General features: G+C 55.6%; 1 protein-coding gene across 20 annotated transcripts in view; it reads right to left on the reverse strand.

Annotated features, from left to right (window-relative positions):
- POC1A (POC1 centriolar protein A) overlaps nt 1–21,848 on the reverse strand; it is a 73,505-nt gene that overhangs the window by 5,743 nt on the left and 45,914 nt on the right. For 16 of the 20 annotated variants that reach the window (XM_073230678.1, XM_073230661.1, XM_073230664.1 and 13 more), the window contains 2 exons: nt 8,153–8,296; nt 5,618–5,890 (listed from right to left, as the gene is read on the reverse strand). The exons of 2 other annotated variants lie outside the window; for them this stretch is intronic. In XM_073230678.1, coding sequence (XP_073086779.1) covers nt 5,633–5,890; nt 8,153–8,296 — 402 coding nt within the window. In that variant the 3' untranslated portion in view covers nt 5,618–5,632. Of the gene's footprint in view, nt 1–5,617; nt 5,891–8,152; nt 8,297–21,848 lie in introns of those variants that run through there. 2 more of the 20 variants (XM_073230671.1, XM_017672010.3) reach the window with 1 other exon arrangement.

Consider the following 21,848-nt stretch of genomic DNA (forward strand, 5'->3'; position numbering starts at 1 on the left):
AAACGCGTGTGAGTGTGTGTGTGCACACGTAGGGCCCTGGTCTTGCTGACGTACCTTGGCCCACCCACTGCCACTCATGGGTGATTGGGGACCAGAGGGGCCAGGCCGGTGCCCTGGGACGGGGACTGCTGGTCTGAACCTGGTCCTCTCCACGGCCCCAGGCTCTCCTTCTCAGCCCCAGCCTCTGTCCAGTGCCTAATGGTCTGTGGCACAGGTGACTTTGAGTCAGAGGTGCTAATGCGGGCCCTCAAGTGGCCTGTCAATGTCCACCCATCTGAATGACAGCACCTCAAAGACAGGCTTTGTTTACTATTGTGCAGTACTGTCTTCTGGCTCCAGGCACATGCAGTGCACACTAAAGTCTGGATGGACAAATGCCAGGCCCTGGGCGCCTTGCGATGCAGAGAATTCAGGTCCTGCACCAGCCAGCCCACCTCTGAGGCCTGGCAGTAGCCCTACTCTGGTCATGGGCCTGCATGGCTGATGAGGAATGCTCCCCCCAGCTTAGGCCTTGGACCTGGCATCTGGAGGGGATGGCAGGGGAAGAGAGGTGGATGGAAAGGGGCCCTGCCAGCTGGCCTTGGGGGAAGGAAGCCTTCTGGCCTCCAGGTAGTTGGGGTGCACAATGTGGGGCAGATACGGGAAGCAGCCAGCCCCTCCCTGCCCTGGTCCCTTGGGCCCAGTTTGGTGAGGACTAGCGGCTTTGAGGCCTTGACTTCAGAAGGAAGGGACTGGGGATGCCTCTCATGCAGGCAGCTGACATGCTCACTTGCCCAGGGTCACATGCAGCAGATGCACAAAAATAAAGGGTTCTAAAGAAACCCTCCCAATCTCTCTGGGCTCAGTAACTGCCTTCTTGGCCCCTTTTGCTCACAGCTGGCTGCTAAAGGCACAAAATGAGTCTCTGTCCCTTGGGCTGAGGCCTGCATTCTGCTCCCCATTATCTCAGGGATATAGGGTTTCTCTGCCGGTTCTCACCCCAGCCCCTCTTCTCCTGAGGATGGGCCCTCTCTGGGAAGTATAGGAAGCACTATTTTCTATTGGTGGATGAGCCACGGGATTAAGGAATCTTGGCTAATCTGCCTTCCTTGTGGCTTTACAGCAACTCCTTCTAAATAAACACAGGCTTTTCCGTATTGCTGCTTACCCCTAAAGGAGAAGCTACGAAAAGGGATTCACTCACTACCATCTATAAAACCAAAGCTCCTGGGACCTGTGGGGTGCTACCCACACCATGAGAGAAGACCTGAGCAAACAAACACCCACTAACCCTGGCCTGGGTTCAAGGTCACTTCTTCATCAGCCATAGGCAGGTCACCAGGGAAGCCCCGTGTCTGACAGTGACAGGCCCCAAGTGCAGGCCCCCAGTCACTGCGCAGCCACAGGCCCAGCTGTACTGACTCCAGGGCGAGTCCAAACAGGGTGAGCGTGGGCTGGGGACCTCGGCCTTGGCCACCTTCTGCATCCCATTTCTTCAGAGGCTGCCTCTTCCAACGATCCACATAAAACAGATTAATTCACCAAAGCCTGATAAAACACATTGTGCCAAGTCAGAGAGAGTGACTGGTAGCTTGCTGAAGGCCTAGAAAACCTGCCAAGTCAGGCTGTGGCCTCCTGCCAACAGAACCACCTCAGGGATGAGGAGGGACTCCCAGGCTCTCCCTGCCCTGCCAGGTACAGGCCGACCCACTGGGGGAAGCCTGGCCTCTCATCTCGGCCAGTTTTCTGGAGCCAACGGCTAGGCCCAGATTAGAACAGAGGGCAGAGAGCCAGTCCGCTGAGTGCCATGCCCTGTTGAGTCCAAGGCTTCTTTCTGCTTCTCCCCTTCCACCTAGCAGGGAAGTATGCAGAGAAGGTCTGCACGCACAGCCCAGGCCCAGAGAGGGCCCTCGAGGGAGCAGGCCAAGGGAAGCACAGGCCCCATGCCTGCAGCACCTCATTAGGGAGACTATCCAGTGGCCGGGACCTGGGCCTGTCACAGCCAGAATGTCCACAGGCCCTTCTCGGGGCCCCAGAGGAATGTAGGCAAATCACGCAGCAGCCCCTCCTTCCCTCCTCTGAGCGTAATCCCGGAGTCAGCCTGAGATGTCCCCGCACCCCGTCCGCAGCTCCAGGGCCCCTCGAGCCTCACAGGAGAAACCTCATGGCCATGAGCATTCCCAGGCCCCAGGGGTGACCACAGCCACCCTGAGCCCACCTGGTGGGCGGGGGCTTCAATGTGCAGCTTCTTTGGGGAGGGGATGCTTGTAGCTACAGCACAGACGGCGTGTTAGCTGAGCTGCCCCCCGACTCCACTGCAATGGCGAACCCGAGCTGGCCTGTCTCCGAGTGCCGCCAGAGCAGCAGACCTGGAGCTGGGGACATGTAGCCACCCCGTGCCTCTGGGTTCAGACTGATTGCCAAAGAGACCAACAGGGCTGGGGAAGGCCAGGGCCCAGCCCCTCTACGACTGGCTAGAGGCAGACCCTAAGTGCGTCTCTGACCAGAGTGTCTTGAGTCCCTTGTCCCCAGGAAGCAGCCTCTTAACAGAGGGAAACGAATCTCTTGTCTCCGAACTCAATTGTGGTCCACGGGCCACCCTTCCCTGACCGTAAGGAGGTGGCCAGCAAAGCCCACCCTGAACTATACAGGCCAGGTGGCTGGGTATGCTGGCATGGAAACCAGCCAACCACCAGCCCTCAGCTCTGCCTGTGTGCAAGCCACGCCACCCGACACAGGGCCCACGGGTGGTGTGTGTGTGTGACCTTCACTACATCCTCCCAACAAGCCTGCTCTGGGCGGCCCAGTGCGCCCACCTTCCCCACCCGCATGGAACTGGGCGCCTCACCTGAGCAGCCCATCAAACAGGGAGCTGTCAGGACCATGGCGGGGGAGGGCCAGGGCGTCCCGAAGCAAACAGGCCATTCTACCCAACTCCCCAAGGCAAACCAGACACAAACCCTTAGGCTCGATGTGTTAGGAGAGTCGAGTTAACCACGGGGTGTTTAACGAACTCAAAGGCTGGGGACTCGGACCTGCAGGGTGGGCAGGCCTCCCGCACCGCCTTTCTCTGCATGCACGTTTCAGTCCCGGGGCCCAGCAGCCCTGTGAGTCACTGGAGCCTGAGCGTGACAGCACGGCATTGCTGGGCCAGCCTGAAGCTTGGCTGCCATAAAAACACACAGTTGGAGCAGGAATTTCATGGCTCGGTATTTTTAAAAAGCAGCAAGACGTGAAACTGGAGTCAAAAATAACTGTGTTGTGGGCTTCTGAGACAGAACCCCCCCACTGCCTGCCAGGCCGGGCCCTCTCAGCAGCCTCCTCAGCTCCTGGGTACTGTCCACACAGGCGTGCCCGGCCCCCCAGCCCTGTCGCCCGGGAAGCCCTGAAGGAGCGGCAGGGCCAACCCAGGAGGTGAGCTGGTGCAGGAACGTTAGTTGTGGAAAACAGCTTCTCCCTGTTCCCTGCACAGCTCTCCAGCATCTGTGACAGGGGCCCCTGCATCACTTGGTGGTATCCCACAAGTACACCAGGGGAGAGGTCAGGGCCTCTGACTGGATACCCACTGAATGCCCAGTACCAAGCAAGAGGGCCGGCAGGCTGGGGCCCACCCTACAGTCTCTCGGCTAGGCGGCCACAGGGGAGAGGCCCAGCCACCTGAGGTGCTGACCTCTGCTGCCACCCCAGGGAACAGACAGGTGGCCAGGCCTCCATGGGGGCAGATGGAAAGCAAAGCCTGGTCAGAGCAGCTGAGGCTTCTGAGCCCTGGCCTGGGCTTTTCTCCAGGCCCTGCAGGCCTCTGAAGTCGAGGCAGCTTTCTTAGGAAAAGAAGACTCAGGCAGGCGCAGCGGGTCACGGGCTCTGGGAGGTCGGGACAGGTGAGCACCCCCTCCAGAGGCTCAGGATGGCTCACAGGAGGCTGGAGGCGGGGCAGCGGGGCGCGCACCCACACTCTTTCCGTTAGCCCAAGTGGCTCCTGACAATTCCCATACGGGGTTCTGAGGGGCAGGAAGTCTCCCAGAGAAAGACTTACATGTCATCGTTAGGAAATGTGTTTCCCCAGCAACCATTACAGTAGCTAGATTCAAGGGACGGCAGTCACGAGAAGCGCACATCTTTGAAGAGCTTCAGTCTTGCCCCTGAAACCTAGGTCCAGGTTCAAGGCTCCCATCTGGCAGGTGGCTCAGCGGGCTGAGGTAGAGCAGCCCTGGAACCCAAGGAAGACCTCTCTCCCCATAGCTGGCAGGGACGTGTAAGGCTGAACAAACATGGTGTCCAGCTGGGACCAGGGTCCCGAGGAACTCAGTGGAGGACCCAGTGAAGCCCTAGACAGCAAGCCCACAGGGGTGAGGAAGCGTCTTCCCACAAAAGAACCAGGACAGGGGCTGTGCTCTCTGGCCAGGGACCTCAGCCTGCTCGGCTATGAGCAGGAACTTCTGGCCTTCACTTCCAGGAAGATCCCGTTTGATTTGTGGATGAGCTTCTCAATGAAATTGCCCTTGACTACACCCAAATTGCTTAGCGAGGGAAGCTGGGTCAAGTTCAGGGTCACCTGGCATCCTGGAAAGGTCCAGGTTGAGTGGGCATGCAGCAGCCCAGGCACAACGAGCTGCCGCTAACGCTTCTGCACCTACACCGTGCTGGCTGCTGGATGCCAGGTGGAGGGTGACACGAGGGTCGAGAAGGGGAGCCCGTGGCAAGCTGAGGCCTCAGAGAAGCACGAGGAGGAAATTATGATGAAGACATGGCCCCTGCACTCTCCTTTCCACCTAAAGCAACACTGCAGGGGGCCTGGTAGCCGGACAGCCCTGAGGACAGCCTGCTCGGAGCCGGGCGGAGACTGTGTACCTTGCAGGGCCACCCCCAAAGTCTATTTCCCTGAATAAATACTTTGGTAAAACAATGTATGCACTTTATAAAAAAGATATTCCTAAAAAAAGTAAACAGCACAGCCCCAGCTGGGGAGTCCAAGGGCTGGATTTCAGATGCTACAACACGCCTCCAGGACAGTTTTGCTTCCTTGGGGTCTCACTCTGGAGACCAGGGGCCTCTCCCCTGCAGTGACACCTGCAGCTGATCCCACGCCAGGGCAGCTGCACAAGGTGCCTCCTGGGGTAGGAGCACAACAGGGCCACCCCTTGTCCAGGTGCCAGCCTCTGTGTCCCCATCTCCATTCCACCCCCAACCCTCAGCATGGGTCAGGCCCTCCCTGCACTGCTCCTGGCCCCACCGCCTCTGAGACCTGGCCTACTATTCCCAGCCGACTCCCACAGTCCCAGCTGCCTGCTCCTCCCTGAAGGCCTGGCTCTGCTGTCAGGAGTCAGTCCTGGGCCTTCCCAAAGGTGGGACTGGGTCTTGCACCAGGCCCTGGCCGTAGAAAGGGCCCAGTGAACCTGCATGTGGGGGCCCGCCAGCCCCGCTGTGAGGGCCGAGGCCTGGCTCCCCAGGCAGGGAGGCAGTGAGGAACTGGGGCAGCTATTTCTGGTGCCCTGGGAAGATCCCCCAGCACCCGTGTCCACCCAGCCTGGTCCTGAATTACAAGGGTGGCAGCGTGTGACACTGTGGGGACTGCTCAGAGTCCCATGCACCATGGCATTATCTAATCCTCGGAAGAGGCCCATGAAATGGCACCATGATCAGCTACACTCCAGATTCAGAAATGGAGGCACGAGAGGTTAAAGTGACGTGCCCATGGCCACTGAGCTGGGAAATGGGAAGCTGGGATTTGCACCCAAACAAGCTCTGAGTTACCTCTCTCCATGGGCTCATGCAGCTGCCTGATCGCCAGACCTCTGCCTTGCACAGAGGTGCCACTGAAGAGGACCAAGACTGGGCCCCCGGCCTTCAGACTGCTGCCAAGTGGGCTACAGACATCCAGAGAAGAGGACTCTGTTCCTGGGCCGCAGCCAGCCTGTTGGGCAAGATGCCAGGCTCTGAGGGCCGGGAGTCTCCACAGTGGGGTGCCCTGCTCAAGCCACCCAGGGGCTGCAGGCCCTGAGACCCCCTCAGTAAGCATCCCCAGCCACTGCAGCTCCCAGAGTTCTTCCCTGGAAGGATGCTGTGCAGAACAGAGGCCCCAAGGACTTGGAAGGCAGTTTCCCTCTAAGCCTCCTGGAAGCAGACTTCCTGAGGGGAGCTGGGAAGGGAAGTGAGGGTCAGGATGGAGAACAGCACGATTCAGAGGCGACTCTGAAGTAGGAGTCCGTGCTGGGTGGCTGAGCCCCCACTGCGCACAGGGTACAGAGGCACGTCAGGACGGCGAAGTGCGCCACTGCAAGGACAGTGCCTGAGGCCAACACCCGCAGGCTAAGGAGGCTCAGGGCCCGGCTGGGCTGCCCACACGGGAGCTCTGGACGTCTGGCTCTTGGCTTGGGGGAGGCATTCCCAAGATGAGGGGCAGCTCAGCTAGAGGCCCGACTCTAGGAGAGGAGGGGGGTCTGGAAAACAAGTGGCCCCAAGCTCAAGGGGAGCTCACGAGTCAGCGCAGACGGGTGCACTGAAGGCTGCAGCTGGGGTCTCCATCTGTGGAACCCAGGTTTAAACATGCCTCATTTTCTGGCACTCGGGAACACACCCTGTTTGGCAGAGCAGGTGACCAGCTGATGGCCTTGGCATCTGGTCGGGTGCAGTGCCATCTGCATTGGCAAGGGGCTGAATGGTGTTGGAGGGCACAAGATGCCACAGAGATACCCAGACCCCAGCACAGTCCTTGCAAGGCTGGGTGCCATCGCACTCCTGGCAGCTCTGTGCACGTCCCTGAGCACGGCAACAGGGCTGCTGTTTAGTGTTAACTGCTCTGGATCCAATGAAGCTTTTTTTAACCAACTTCTCAGACTTGACTTCCAATTTTATCCTAGGAAGTTCTAACTGACTCGCTTCCCCTGATCTCTCACTTGACAAGGCTGTCAAGAATATGAGCAGCCTGGGTGGTTTCTGATGGGCCTGAGGAGGATTTTTTCTCTCGGCACGCTGCTCCTATTTCCTAGCAATGCCTCCTTCTCAAGGGTTAAAGGGCTTCCAAAAACGTCTGCACAATGTGCCCAGTCCCGCATTCCCCCAGTCACCGACACCTGACCTTTCCCTTCAAATGGTCCTCCTTCAGTGAGCCCGAGGTGTGCCAGCTGGGATGTGGTGACACGCCATCAGCCACACATGCCATGGAGGAGCTTCCTCCTGGGGCCCAGACCCAGGGGGACGGAAGGGTGCCATGCACTTCAGCTCCACTTCCATGAGACTAAGGGTCCTCCTTTGTGTTCCCCCCACACCCTGGGTCTACCTCCAAGGCTGTACGGCGGGGTGGGGGGGCTGCACCCAGAGCCAAGGAGAGAAGGAGAGAAGGGGCCTGAGGACCTTTAAACTCTGCCTTGGGCCACCACTACCTGTATGCCCCCACCAGCCACGCTGGGCTTGCAGCAGGGCCTGGATGTGCCCAGGACTCCCTCCAGACCTTCAGGCAGGCTGCCACTTCTTGTCAGGGCATTTGGCAATCCTGGGAACTCCTGAAACCCTACAGTTCTGTGAACAAGCTGCCAGAAAGATGCACACTCCAAAGGGTGGGGCCCACACCTGCCTTGCCCCGCAGCTGACATCACTGAGCATCCACCTGGGGCCAGGTGAGACCAGACACTTCCCACGGACCCACCTCCTCCAATCCTCATACAAATGTGGGGGGCGGAGCCCAGGGCCACCACACAGCACAGCTAAACACACCAGAGCTTAGAGAGCTGAAGGGATTTCTCCAGGGTCACTCAGGTGATAAGCAGCAGTGTCAGTCTGAACCCAGAGCTGGGTTCTTGGGTGCCTGGACTCACTCACTGCTCATGGTCCCCTGGCACGTCCCTGAAGTGCCCACCCAGCAAAGAGGGGAATGACTGGACAGCACCTCCTTCAAGGCTCTTCTGTGGCCCACCCCTGCCCCGAGCAGGCCCGCTCCAGGCAGGCCCACACTGGCAGGATGCCTTGTGGGTGATGCAGGGGTCCAGTGGCTTGACCAGGGTGGGGATGGCTCTGAGGGCCAGGACCCCAGAGCTGACACTGCTACTTCACTAATTCAGGCTGGAAGATAGACCCATTATAATTATGTCTTTTAAAAATGCAGCACCCGCTGGACAACTTCAAGGGGTCTGAATGCCAGGCCGAGTGCAGACGATGGGGTGAACTCAGCAGCCCCTACCTGGGTGAGGACGTCCAGCTGGCCCACGATGTGCCCCAGCGTGCTGGTCAGTGTCTGGGGCGTGCTGACGGGCTCCCAGGGCCGGCTCTGCACCGACTCCTGACTCCTGCCTCTGCCTGCTGGGAGCAGGAACTCCACTTCTGGCTGAAGACAGTGAACAGAAAGAGGGCCCCTCAGTCTCAACCCAGTGCTTGGGGAAACACAGAGAGGACAGCCCCTGCATGGGGGTACCTGGAAGCCCCCAGCAAACTTGAGGAGACAAGTTCCAAATGGTGGGAAACAGCAGTGTGTGGTTCTCCCTCAGCCGCGCCCCTCCGCCCCCTCCATTCTCAGCGGAGGCCGTGATGAGAACAGAATCAGAGGACCCAGCAAGGGGACGAGGGGGCCGGGCAGGGATGTGCAGGTGGGCAGGTGAGGGTCCGCAGGGAAGCCGGGCCGGCTGCCAACTGTCCGTGCAGCTTGCACCCTCCAGCAGGCCTCTCAGAGGGCAGGGGCCCTGAAGCCCGGCCTGGCTCGGAAGTCAGTCCTCCTGGTATCCTCCATGCCAATCCCCACCCTCAGCACGTGGATGGCCCAGCACTAGGGGATGGTCCAATCCTGTTCTCGTGCACATTCCCTGGGAAGGAGACTGCAAGGGAGCGTTCTGGCAAGACGGCTGCTACGGTCAGAATCCACAGGACAGGACTCACAGAACATGAGCAACTCAGGTTTCTGCCTAGAATCCTTTAGTTCCCAAACACAGATCCTCCGTTACCCCCTCACCACTGAGAATGAGTGATTTCCTAAGGGGATTCATTCCAGTCCAAGGTGCATCCCCCCAAATTCAGGCCCTGCTCTGCACACAAATGGAGGCGTCTCCTGACATAGGAAGTGCCCTGCTGTGCTCAGCAGGGCCGGATTCCGGGGCCACCTGGCCCCTGAGGACATGTTCCAGTTTGGTCTCAGAGCCTACGATCCCTCTGTGGACCTGCTCCCTGCGGAATGCCGGAATGCCGTGCTGGGCAAGGCTCACGTGCTCAGCCAGGCCCAAAGCCCCTGCAACCTAGAAATGCAGTCAGACTTGGGGCCCCGGGTTTCACACCACAACCCTACTAGTGGGTGTTCCAAGTGTCCCCGTGTCACTTCCAGGGTTCCCTGCCCCTTGACAAGCCCCCTGCTCCAGCCTGCCTGCCCCACCCCTCCTTTCCCTGCTCCCAGTTTCCTGTCCTCCACTCACCCCCCCGTGAGGGTATATTCCGCAGTGCTCCCTGCCCTGCTCCCCTGGCCACTGCACCCCCAGGGTCAGCACACGAGGGGGATGGCCTGCCACCTGCCCGAGTGTTTGTGTCCCTCTGTCTCCTGCCTGCACTCATCACCCTGCCCCCTCTAAACCCATGACATCACTGGGCTAAAAGCCTGTCAGCTACCCACGCACCAGAGCCAAGGCTACTTCACCCAGCCCCCTCCTCCCCCAGTGCCAGTCCGTGGAGCACTTAGGCTGTGCCTGGGGCTCACCTGGGCGGCCTGCACACCCACCCACCGCCTGGCGCCGACACTAGGCCACCTGCACCCCGCCATCAGCACATCTCCAGCTTGCAGCTCCGAGTCTCCCTGTTTCTCACACAAATCCACAGCGGCCCAGCCTCGGGAAGATGCTCTGCCCTGGCCGTGCTCACCTGGCTGGGCATCAGAGTCCTTAAAGAGAACCAACTCAAGAGAGGATTCCCAACCAGCGAAGGAGGGCAGTTTAGCAAATGGACCCACCTGCATATTTTCCTTTATTAGGAACATGCTCTGATCTCATAGGTAACAATTCTACAGTGTATGTTGATCTTAACTTGGAAAAATGCAGGCCTTGCGGTTAAAAAGAACTTGAATGTGAGACACAAGCCCCAGGGTGGGCGTGTCTGCTGTGGTGCTATGACCGTTCTGTAAGACCTGGAGGGGTGGGGGTGCCCGAGGGCAGGGCTCCAGTCCTCCAAGGATCTATGCACTTTTTGGAGTGTCAGCCCTGAAAGTTGGTTTTTTTTCCTTCCTTTTTTTTGTCATACAAGTGCCTGCCCTGAGCTTTGATTGTTCAGGCATCCACTTCAAAGAAGGCTATCTGGAATAAACACATTGCCAGCCATGTGACGAAAGAGCCAGCCACCTCCCCTGCAACGCACCTCTTTTAGAGATCTTGGTTAATTTTGACAGGACCCTTTGGGAAACTTTTTCTTTCTTCCTCAACTTTAAAATTCCCGCTCTTATGTTTTAAATTCACCAATAAGGAGTGAGCCCCTGAAACCCTAGGCCTCCACCCTCGACACTGATGAAGCAGAACCCTAGGCCCGCCCGCTCTCATTCTCTCTCCCCACGGCCGCACTGTGTGGCCCCATACGTGCTGTGTAATTTTCAGGTTCTATATAATAAACCTGTTTTTCAGTTTCCTGATAGTTATTGCTGAAGGGTATCCTGCAGTCAAAAAGAACCACAAGGGCTGGTCCAGCCATGACACTGGCTGTTGACGGGCTGAGACCACACACGACATCAGAAGTGCACCCCAAAAGGAAACATTTCAGAAGCCTTCCCCCGCCCGCACCTCACTGCAGCGGCCCCGGATGCTGGCAGCCCTGTAGGGAGCCACAGTAGAGAGCAGCCACTCAGAACAGCCTTGGCCGGCATGCCCGCTCCACCACTGACCGGCTGGGGGCCCGGGGCAAGGGGCTTCCTGGCTCTGGGCCTCTGCTTCTCTGTGACCGGGGTGATGACTGCACCTGCCCTCAGAGGGCTAGGTGGGAGGCACTCATCTGAAACCCCAGCAGGCCTTCCCTGAGAAGCATTCAAGGTCCTGGGCCCACTGCTCCCCAAGGACCCCCCCCCGATCACACGAGCTCTTCCTCTGGACACAGAGCCCCCGGGGCTCCCTGGGTGCTGCTCGCTTCCTGGGAAGGAGGGAATGTCATCCTGAGCCCCCGCAGAAGGGCCCAGAAACTGACAGGCCAGGCCCCTCCTTGGCCGCAAGGTGACCAGGTGCTGGGGAAGCACCATGCACTTCAAGGACAGGAGCTCTCCCTCTGAACCAGAGCTGAGACAGCCCCCGAGAGTTCTGAGGACAGCAGCCACATGCCTGACCGGGGGTGGGGGGGTGGGGGGTGGCCTTGGGAGGAGAGGCCCGCAGGAACCACTATGCTCCCCCACCTCCTCCCAGCTCTCCCAGAATGAGTCCGTTTCACAACAAAGGAAACTGAGGCTCAGACAGGAAGTGACTTACTGTAAGAAGACTCAGAGAGGGCACTTAACTTACTTGAAGACAACCAGAAAGTGACTGAGCTGGGATCTGACCCCAAAGTACTGGCAGGTCCCTGACGTCAGATGCTCTTGCATGCAGGCTTGCCTCCATACACCTCACCTCTCCCCTGCATCCCCATGAGGGCCCAGCTCCTCACCCACCTGCCCTGGAATGCCTGTTGGCACAGAGCTGAACAGAGTGGGGGCCTCTGCAAACACTTGACTTGGCCTTAAAGAGCCAAGCCCACTGTGGTGACATTCCGGGGCCATGAAACCTTCTGCAAGCAAAGGGCCAGCAGCCCCGCCCTGCACAGCATTGCAGCCACTCACCAGCATCCCAATACTTGGGAGAGGTGGCATTTCCCAAGGGCTTGGCACAAGTGATAAAGCACAGATAAGAAGGGGACTCGAGGGCGGGCTTACACTTTTGCCAAATATGAACATCTCAACATCAAAAGGAAAGAAAGGTGGAACTCAGACTGGATGAATTTGTGTGACTTTGCAGATTTTACTGGGGTCTGTAGGTGACCCCTCACCCTACTCTGCTGTGGGATCCTGGACTCTCACAGCAGGTTAGTCTCCAGCTTGCTTCAGCTGCTGCTGCTGCTAGCCGGTCACAAGCCGCTGGGAGCACAGCTCCTCACATTGGTAGGAACTGCCTAAGTATCTGTGGTTAATTTAATGTCAGCCACTCAGGCACATGGGCAACCAACCCATAAATTTTCATTCAAACACAAAACAAAACAGCTTGCAAGTCTTTCCTGTGACAAGAAATGAACTCATCTGGGGTTAACATCTTGACTGGTCTCCGCACTGGCTATGGTCTCACTTTTTCAACATCAGGATGTGGGTATGGATGAAGACCTTCCACCCAGATGTAGAAAGCTGGGGAAGGCACTAATCTCATCCGAATAAAAGACTAACATTCTAAAAGAATCATTATTTTTCTTACATTAGAAAGCTGAGGCCAGAGGGCAAACAACTAGCCTGAAATCTAAGGAACGACAGACTCTTCCAGGGCAAACAGGAAGTGAGCATCAGCTTACCTTTGGCAGGAAGGAGGGACACTGAGCTGCCCAAGTGGCAAGAACTGTGTTACAAGCTTAACAAAGTGCTGGAGACTCAGGGTGTGGACAGGGTGAAAGTGAGGAGCCCCTGGGAGCCACAGACACAGGGGACTTGGCACCCACTCACAGTGTCTTCTCGGCAGACCTCCATGAGGACTGGTGAGAAAGGCACTGGGGCTGGGGAAGAGACCTTGAAGAGGGGAGACAGAAAGGCATGAAGCCCTGCCAGGGCCTCTCTCTCCTACAGAACAGAATCCTAAGCTACTGGGGGAAGAACACAGATAAAACCCCTCTGCCCTTGGGGAGAGGCAGGACCACCGAGACCCAGGGACAAAGGGCCTGCCTAAGACTGAAGCCTCCACAACACCCGAGCACCTCCCCAGCTCCCCAGCAGAGCCCAAGGAGCAACAGAGCCTATGGCTGGGGGAGAGGTGAGAGTATGGAAGTGGACACGCTCTGAGGGGCAGGCCTGCAGGAAGGCCGAAAGATGGCAGCAGAGCAGGAGCCCTGAGCGGACCCTCCGACACCCAGGGCCCACCCTAAGGACACAGCAACACTAAACTCAGCTCAACCCAATAAACTGATCACCTCCCTCTTGACTATCCAATCACAGTGCTTGGCATTTAGCCAAACGTCATCACACACAAAAACAAGGGGGAAAAAACCCCTGTCAAAAGAGACAAGCAATCGGCAGAATCAGATTCAGATGATGTAGATGTTGACACTATCAGACAGAATTTAAAATGACTATGACTACTGGAAAATGTGGACAACACACAGGGACAGATGGGGAATTTCAACAGAGAGGTAGAAATGGCACATCCATGGAAATGCTAGAAATAAGAAACCCAGTAACAGAGATGAAGAATGGCTGTGATGTGCTATTGGTAGGCTCAGCTCAACTGAGGAAAATAAATCAATGACCATAAAGGTAGATCAGCTCCTCGCACTGAAATGCAAAGAGAACGACCCAGAACAGAGCATCTGTAAGCTGTGGGACAATATCGAGTTACCAAACACACATGTGGCTGGAACCCCAGAAAGAGGAGAGAGAGAAAGAGACATTTCTCAGAGCGCACATTTTATTCCCTAAGCTTCCATCTGTCTGAAGAAAGTATGTCTCCTTCACATCTAAAAGACTGCATTGCTGAGTATAGGGTGCTGGGTCGGCAGCTTTTCGTTCAATACTTTAAAGATGCTGCTCCAAAGCCTTCGGGATTGTGTGGCTTCATCTGAGAATTCTGTCATTCTCACCTTTGCACCTCTGTATATAATGTGTCTCTTTTCTCTACTGCCCATGTTTGCGCTTAATCTTTGATTTTTCAGAAGCCTGAATATCAGTTGTGTAGGGTTTGGTTTCGGTTTTTCTTCCACCTGCCTGTCAGTTCTCTGAGCTTCTTGGATCTGTGATTTGATGCCTTTCATTATTTTTTGAAATTCCTTAGCCATTATCTTTTCAACAACACCAGAAAACCATGACATGTGTCACCAGTTTCCTAGGGGGCTGCTCTAACAAACTGTCACACTTGGTGGCTTAAAACAACAGAAATTTCTTCTCTCGGAGTTCTAGAGGCCAGAGGTCTGAAACCAAGGGGCCAAGAGGCCCACCCTCCCTCTGGAGGCACCAAGGGAGAACCCCTCCTCGCTCCTTCCAGCTTCCGGAGGCTCCGGGTTCCCTGGCTCACGGCTGCATCACTCCAGGCTCGGCCTCCCTCCTCAATGGCTTTTCCTCTCCTCTCTGTGTGTCTCTCCTCCATGTGTCTCCTGTGAGGACACTTGTCATTGGATTAGGGCCAACCCGACAACCCAAGATACTCTTACCTCAAGAGTCTTAACTTAATTACATCAGCAAAGACCCTTTTCCCAAACAAGGTCATGCATGTATGCAGGTTCTGGGGGGTAGGATGTGAGCATCTCTTTTGTTGGGGCCACCACTTAACCCACCAAAAAATGCTTAGAATAAATTTAACAACATATATGGAAAATCTGTATGTTTAAAATACACTGTGATACACTGATGATAAAAAATCAAAGACGACCAATATCAATGAAGAGATAGACCATGTTCATGTGCTGAAGGCTCAGTGCTGCTACGATGTCAATTTTCACTGAAGTCATCTACAGGAATCAAGAGGCTTTTTCTAAAAGTTACATGGAAAGGCAATGCACCAGAAAAGGCAAAATAATTCTAAACAAAAGAACAAAATTAAAGGACTCACATTACCTCATTTGAAGACTTAGGGCTAAGCTATAGCAATCACATTGGTGAAAGGAGAGACACATAGATCAGTGGGACAAATAAGAGTCCAGAGAAGGATCCTGGGGATGGAGCGGGAGGGAGTGGACTGATTATAAGGAGGCGCAAGGGAACTTTTGGGATGATGGAATTATTTTATACTTTGATCATGGTGGTGAGGTCATCACTGTATGTGTCTGTCAAAACTCACAAAAGACTTCACTTCTTAAAGTGGTGAATGCTGTTATTTGTACATCAGTAAGCCTAACTTTAAAAGATGCAGTTACAACTGAAATGCCCCGAGAAGCCCAACCTGCCCATCACATGACAGCTGCACTTGGCACCACCCCTCACTGCCTCTCCACAACATTGCCAGTGGGCAAAACCCAAAGCTCAAGACCCGACGTGAAGCACGTGAGGTCCACCATTGGTCTGGGGATTACGGCTGCCAAACGCAAAACGCCAGTCACATTTCGATACAGTTCAATTCCCAAAGCCTCAATATCCAGTCACCAGCAAGTGCCCCCAGGCAGGGCTACCCAAAGAGTGGACGGCTGCCCAGTGTATGGGACATCAGGCCTCCGCTGCTCAGGGCCCTTGACAGTCATGAGCTGGAGGCTGGCACACACCTGGCTGACAGCCGGGAGGGGCTGCGGTTTTCCTGCAGACATTGTGAGCTGGCTCCACAGAACACCCCTCTGGTGGGGGAGGTTGTCAACTATTAACACTTGCTCAAGGTAGAAATTTCTCCTTTTCTTTTAATCTCTAACACTGGACCAAGTCCCCTGCCCAGCCTGCTCCGTCAACTAAAACTCTGAAACAGACAAAATCATCTAGGAACAGGTCCATGGCTTGAGTCCGGGCCAAAAAGGGGAAAGGGAGGGGACCCGGTCAGTCCCAAGACCGGGCTGTCTCACCAAGGCCCTCTTTGTACAGACCCGGGGGGGCAACCCATCCAGCTACTGTCCACCAAGGCACATCACTGTGCTCCCAAAGCAGGGCCGAGTGCAAAGCTGGAAGAAATGGACAGACATGAACCCCATGATTCCATCTTTTCAGCTTAATCATTGAGTAAGCTGTTCACCGCCTAGTCTGCTGTAGCTGCAGGGATTCAGACACATTTCCTGGTCTTTGCCTCAGGCCCTTTGGCTTTGCCTGTGTTTGCCCACCTGCCTGTTTGCTAACCCCGACCTGGTGAGGGTAGCAGGGACAGAACAGCGCTCACCCGGTCTCACCCTCACCTCCAGCTTCCCATGTGGAAAAAGGCATGGCTGTTGTCTAAATCAGAGCAAAAGAAACCTGGTATTGTATTCACCACACGTGTTTGTGGACTAGATATATCATGGCCTTGTTTGCCCTCTAATTTAGGGTTCCAGCCTGGGGTCCAACAAGAGAGGAAACTTCTGGTTCTAAATATAGCCCTGAACCCAACAGGAATTCTGGCTTCTTAAAATCACCTAATTGTTTGGCAATCTTGCCCATGTTCTTCCAAGAGCCTGAGCATGGGGTCTGGTTACTGCTACGGGCTTTTATCTGGAGTACGAATGTGCAGGGTGCCCTGACGTGTTCTCCACACAGGCTCCCAAGGAGGGCGGACACTGGGCCCTGGAGGCTCAAGGACACAGGGCCTGGGGTCTGCACTGCACAGCCTGTGAACTGAATGAGGATGTGCCATGAGGGTGGGTCAGTAGGGCCCAAGAGCCACCCCTTGAACACAGGCTCCTCCCACAGGAAGCAGGCAGGGTGTCCAGAATTGTGAGGAGATCAAAAGACTCATCTAACATGGAGGATGAAGGATCCACCTGTCTAGCCTGGATTAATACTTAGTCCATAGGCACACACCTGATCATCTGATCATCTACATTTGCCTTCTTACAGCACTAAACTATGTTTTCTACCTTTATCTTGCATCTACCTACCACTTCAGCATTTTATTAAAAATAAAAATAATAATAATAATAGGAGAAATGTGGGATCAACATATAAATCAAGTACAAAAATCAAACGAATATTCATATTTGACCCTGACACGAGAATTAGGCCCTGATCAATAAATATGAGAGATGCCCTCTCAAAAAAAAAAAAAAAAAAAAGACTCATCTAACATGGAGGATGAAGGATCCACCTGCCTGACACCCCTGGATTCTCATGCAGACCCAGGGCCCCAGGCAGCCTGGCCTACTCTTGTCTCTGTCCTCTCCTCAGAGTGGTCCCTTTGAGGCAGGGACCACAGGCGTCTCTGTCATCCTGTCATGTCAGTGTCACTCACAGGCCTGCCTGGCATGTGGGAAATGCCAAAAGCACAACCGAGGAGCCCCATCTCTTCACCTTGGCCCAAAGAAATCAAGGCCCCCCAGGGCTAAGTCAGCCACCTGGGCCCGGCCCCCAGCAGTCTCCTGCTGACCCTGCATCGGCAGCTCTCCCAGGCTCCCAGGTATGCCCCTGCCCACAAGAGGGCTGATTTGCAGAGCCACATTTTCCAAAGGGGTGACAGGACTGCCTTGGTAAACAGGAAACAGGGAGTCACCCCTATGTCCAAACATTTTCCCAAGAGAGAGACAGGGGACTGGGAAGGCCAGTCCCACTGAAAGGGTATCCCTACCAGAGGGAAGCATCGGGAGACAACCGGGAGGGGAGGATGAAGCAACCAGAGTGACCTTCCCTGGGCTGAGGAGACCCCAGGCCCCCCCGCAGGGGCTCTGAGGGAGCAGAAAAAGCACCGGAGGCCTCCAGGGCTGAGACCCTCTGGGTCACCTGCTTTATGCACGGCACAGCCCGCCGGGAGCCAGGGCCCCAGGGCCTCCAGAACACTCTAGAAAGGCGCACAAGCCGACCAGCCGCCTGCCGGCTCCACACCTTGGCGAGAGTGGCCCCTTGAGGCCACTGGCTTTCTCTGCCATAAGCATTTGCTCAGCTTGGTTCCATGAACACTGCTGAGCTGCCTCTGCATGGGGCACTGAGTACCTTAGGGTCCCCTATGCCTGCCAGGAGACACCGACCCCAGGCACCCTGGCAGGAAGATCAAGGCTCTGATAAAGCCCAAGTGCTCACTGTACATTTTTAAAAATTAAACTGTTTTGAACTAGTTTTATTAGACTTAGTACAGAGTGCATCCATCCATCCCTCCCCAAGGACAGTGGCATACCTAACCATCGGTACAACGATCAGACCAGGAAATTAACGCTGGGACAAGACCACTAGCCAAACTAAGGAGCTTCATTGGTTTTTCTACTGATGTCTGTGGTCCTGTCATTCTAGAATCCTTCCCAGGACCTTGCGCTGCACAGTCATTTCGGCTGCACATCCTGCCGTCTGCCTCAGCTCTCACTTGTCCTTCGTGGTCTTGACACTTCTGAAGAGTACTAATCAGGTATGCTTTCCAATGTCCCTCAGTTTGGGACATTTTTGACAGGAACACCACACACCCACATGCATGACATCACGGAACAGGGTTGATGCGTAGCGCTGACCTTCATCAGTGGTGATGCTGACCCTCTGCCAGGTTTCTCCACAGCAAAGTTGTATCTTTCCCTGTGCAGTTGATCTTGGGGGAGTGTGGCTTTTTAAAAAGAATGTGTTGCTGTCATTACAAATTCTGAGTTGTCAGCTAGCCTGCTTATGGCTGCAGCTGCCCCACAGACGAGAGGCATCTAATGAAGACGGGCAGCGGAGCCAATGTCTCAGGAAGACGCCGGAGCTCTCGGTGACAAAGAGGAACAGTAGCAGTTTATTTATAGACCCACTTGAACGCAGCTCATTGTAACCAGTGGAGCTGAACTGTTAAACCCTGGAACAAAGGCTGGCTATTTTAGGCTCTCCTTGCACTTAGCTCAATGGAGAGTGCTGGAGACACCGACCACACCCAGCATCACTCCCAAGCTCAGCAATTCATGTTTCGTGCAGCATCCCAGGACATGGGCAAAGCGTGGCGAGAGAATCACAACTGGCTCTGGCTACCATGCAGAAGTGCAGGCCCTGCCAGACGAAAGCCCTCACACTCCAAAGGAGTCGGCAGTGGTGTGTCCCACAGGGTCTCACAGCCTTCCTTCCCTGGAAAATGAAGCTGCAAACAGCTGTTGTGAAGCAACCTTACCGCACCTCTCTCTGTCCCTCCCCGAGGCAGCAAAGAGGGACAGCAACCCCCAGTGGTGCCTGCCCAGGACAGATGGCAGCAGCTGCCCCGTGGCAGCCAGAACGGGGCATCCTGGAGCTCACAGAACTTGACTGTCCTGAGGCCAGTAGGAGGTGGACCCGCAACGCTTTCCTGTCCAGTCCAGCTGCAGCTCGAAGCCTGGTGCCACCTCTGCATGAATCAGGACCACGGAGGGGAGGGGAGACTTGAGCTTTCTACAGTGTGGAAAACTGTGGCATGATGCAGAAATGTGAATATGGACCAGGATTTGATGTTACGGAATCACTGATTTTGCTGGATATAATAGGAGCACTGCAGTCACATAACAAAGAAAAGTCCTTATTCAGGGTAAAACAATATATCTGGAATTAAACAAAAATGCTCCAATTCTTCCAAAGAAATGTGGGGGAGATGAGTAAAATAAGACTGGTAAGATGCTGCAGCTAGGAAAAAGGTACACAGAGTTTGTCATATTACTGTCACTGCGTTCCATACTAGCTTGAAAATTTCCACTATGCAAAGGTGTTCTTAAGAAAATAAAGCTCCCAGTCAGCTGGACTGAGCTTGGAGCTGGGTCATGGAGGTCCCCTACCCTGGTGGCCCAGCGTCTCCAAGGACAGGAGCAGGAGGGGTTTGAATGTTCGTTCAGACCAGCCTCAGGCACTGCCACACGAAACCCCTGATGGCACCCAGAGCATTCAGTGAACCCTGCAGCCATGTCCAGACCTTCAAAGAAACTAATTTTAAGATGATCTCCATGGAAACCATCTATTCTGATTTTTTCCATGGTAACCAATGAGAACATAAACACAAGCATTATCCAACACCCTTGCACCACATGGGCAATGCCGCCATCCAATCTGGAAAACAGAAGCTCCAAAGGACTTTTTTCCACAGGAAGTGAAAAGCAGTACTGAAACTTCTAGTCCCAACATGCAGCCCCTCCACTGTCCACACCCCATGCCACCTGCCCCTAGACTAACCAGCCGGCCAGAAAGCGGTTCCCTCCATGAAGCCTGGGACTGTCAGAAATGCCAAAAGGAAGGAGTCAGAGTCTGGCTCTAGCCTCACACACTCAACCCCGCTGCCCAGAGGCAGCCACGTGTCCAGTGAGCTGACTTCCTGAGCGCTCTGTGCTCAGACATGCGCGAGGCACCACGGGGCAGCCCAGGCCCCAGCCTCCCGGGAGACAAGTCTGACTGCAGGAGAGGGGACTGCTGCTAGTGAGAAGCCAGTCCACAGCCCCCACCCAGGACTCCCAGATTCTTAGCATAGCACATGGTCAGAACCCCAGTCCAGCCCAGCCCTGTGTAGCGCATCCAAACAGAAATGTGGAGCAGGAGGGTGGCTGGAGCCTCACCCTCAGGTTCGACAGGGCTGGCTACCCGGGTCTGCTCCTCCTGGGGACAGTTCTGGCACGAAGCCCTGGGGGGCTTGGGCACCCTGCCCTGAGGAATCACGGGGTAGGGAAGGAAGAGAGGCCTATTCCCAATCACCTCACAGATTTGCTTTTGTATCTGGGAGCACAGAGGACTAGGGCCTCTCATCAGGGAGCACAACTGATGCCTGCCAGGGTCTAAGCCCCGCTGGGCCTCATAGACACGGCCTGCAGGGAGCAGGCAGCACTGGAAGTGGTCCCGGTCAGGTCCTCCCCGCTCCACGTTGTCCCCAGCCCAGCAGGCTCTGTACCCGAATCACCTTGCCTGGGCAGGGGCTCCTCAAGCTCTCAGAGCAAGGAAGAGGGGCATTTTAGAATGGCTAAAGCTTGGTGAGCACCTGCCATGTGCCAGACACAGTTCCAAGTGCCTGCCTGGCGCGAGCCACCTTGAGAAGTCTCACAAGGGAAGGCCCAGTGTCTCCCTGTTTGACGGGAGTGGAGAGAAGCCCTCGGCCCCAGAGCTCGGGGTCACTGTCTGAACTGGAGGGCAGCCGGCCCCAGGAACGCAGGAAGCGGTTTTCCATTTTACTGAGCTTTCTACGATTCTGCATTCTTCCCCCCACACCACCACCGGGCATAGCCTTCCTTCCAACTGCATAATGGGCTCTGAGATGTTTGGAAGGAGGGCAAGAATAAGTCAGAATAAATGCATCTTTGCTAGTAAAAGTGGTTTAAAAATGTTTCTGGGACTGCAGTGAGTCCTGAGGGGCAGGCGCCAGACCCAAGGTCAGCCACCACACGGTGGTCCTGCTGCCTCAGGGACAGGCCCCAAAGCAAGGACAGCAGTGGGGAGGGAGCACCTGCCTGGGGCACGCAGAGGGGCCTGCGCTGCGGCACAACCCGAGCTGGGACCGGACCCTTGAAAAAACCACTGCAGGTAACTTGAGGGGCCCCCGTACAAGCCCCCTGGGAGGCACTTGGCTGCCCAGGGAGACCTTCCATTCCGACCTCCCTCCACCCGCAGCGTGTCCTGGGGCAGGACGCACAGCTCCCTACCCACCCTCAGCCCAGAGGCTGGGCTGCAGTCCTTCCTCTGCAGCCTTCCAGGCAGAGAAAGCTCCCAGCCACAGCCCTGAACCTCTCCTTATCACAACTCAGCCAAGAATAGAGGGAAAATGGAACCCATTATTCTCATTCTGAAGGGCTGGGAAATGGTTTGTGCTTTCCAATATCAAATGTGCCTAAAATAAGCTGTGAATTTCAATCAGAGGTTGAAAATAGCTCTGGCAGCAAAAGCTGTATTCAGAGTGGGCTCACGGTGGCCTTCATTTCAGGAGTGGGAGTGGAGCTCCGCAGTCGGGGCGGGGGTCCTGGGCAGGGGCTTTCTGGGGCAGAGGGCCTGTCACAGGCTCACGGGCTGCCCTTGTCACCGTCTGCTGATGGGTGAGCAGAGCAGGCCGTGCAGGACCCAACCCTGGCTTTATACTGCCATACTCTAATAAGCTCAGCGTCAGAAGTTCAAAACCCAACACCTGGCTCAATGGCTTCCTAAAATCCCCAAATGCCTAGGTGTGTCTCACGTGGATTTAGGGCCCAAGGCCCAGTGTGTAGACAGAGCTGGAGAGGGAGAGGTT

This window comes from Manis javanica, chromosome 3, assembly GCF_040802235.1.
Source record: "Manis javanica isolate MJ-LG chromosome 3, MJ_LKY, whole genome shotgun sequence".
Classification (NCBI taxonomy): Eukaryota; Metazoa; Chordata; class Mammalia; order Pholidota; family Manidae; genus Manis; species Manis javanica.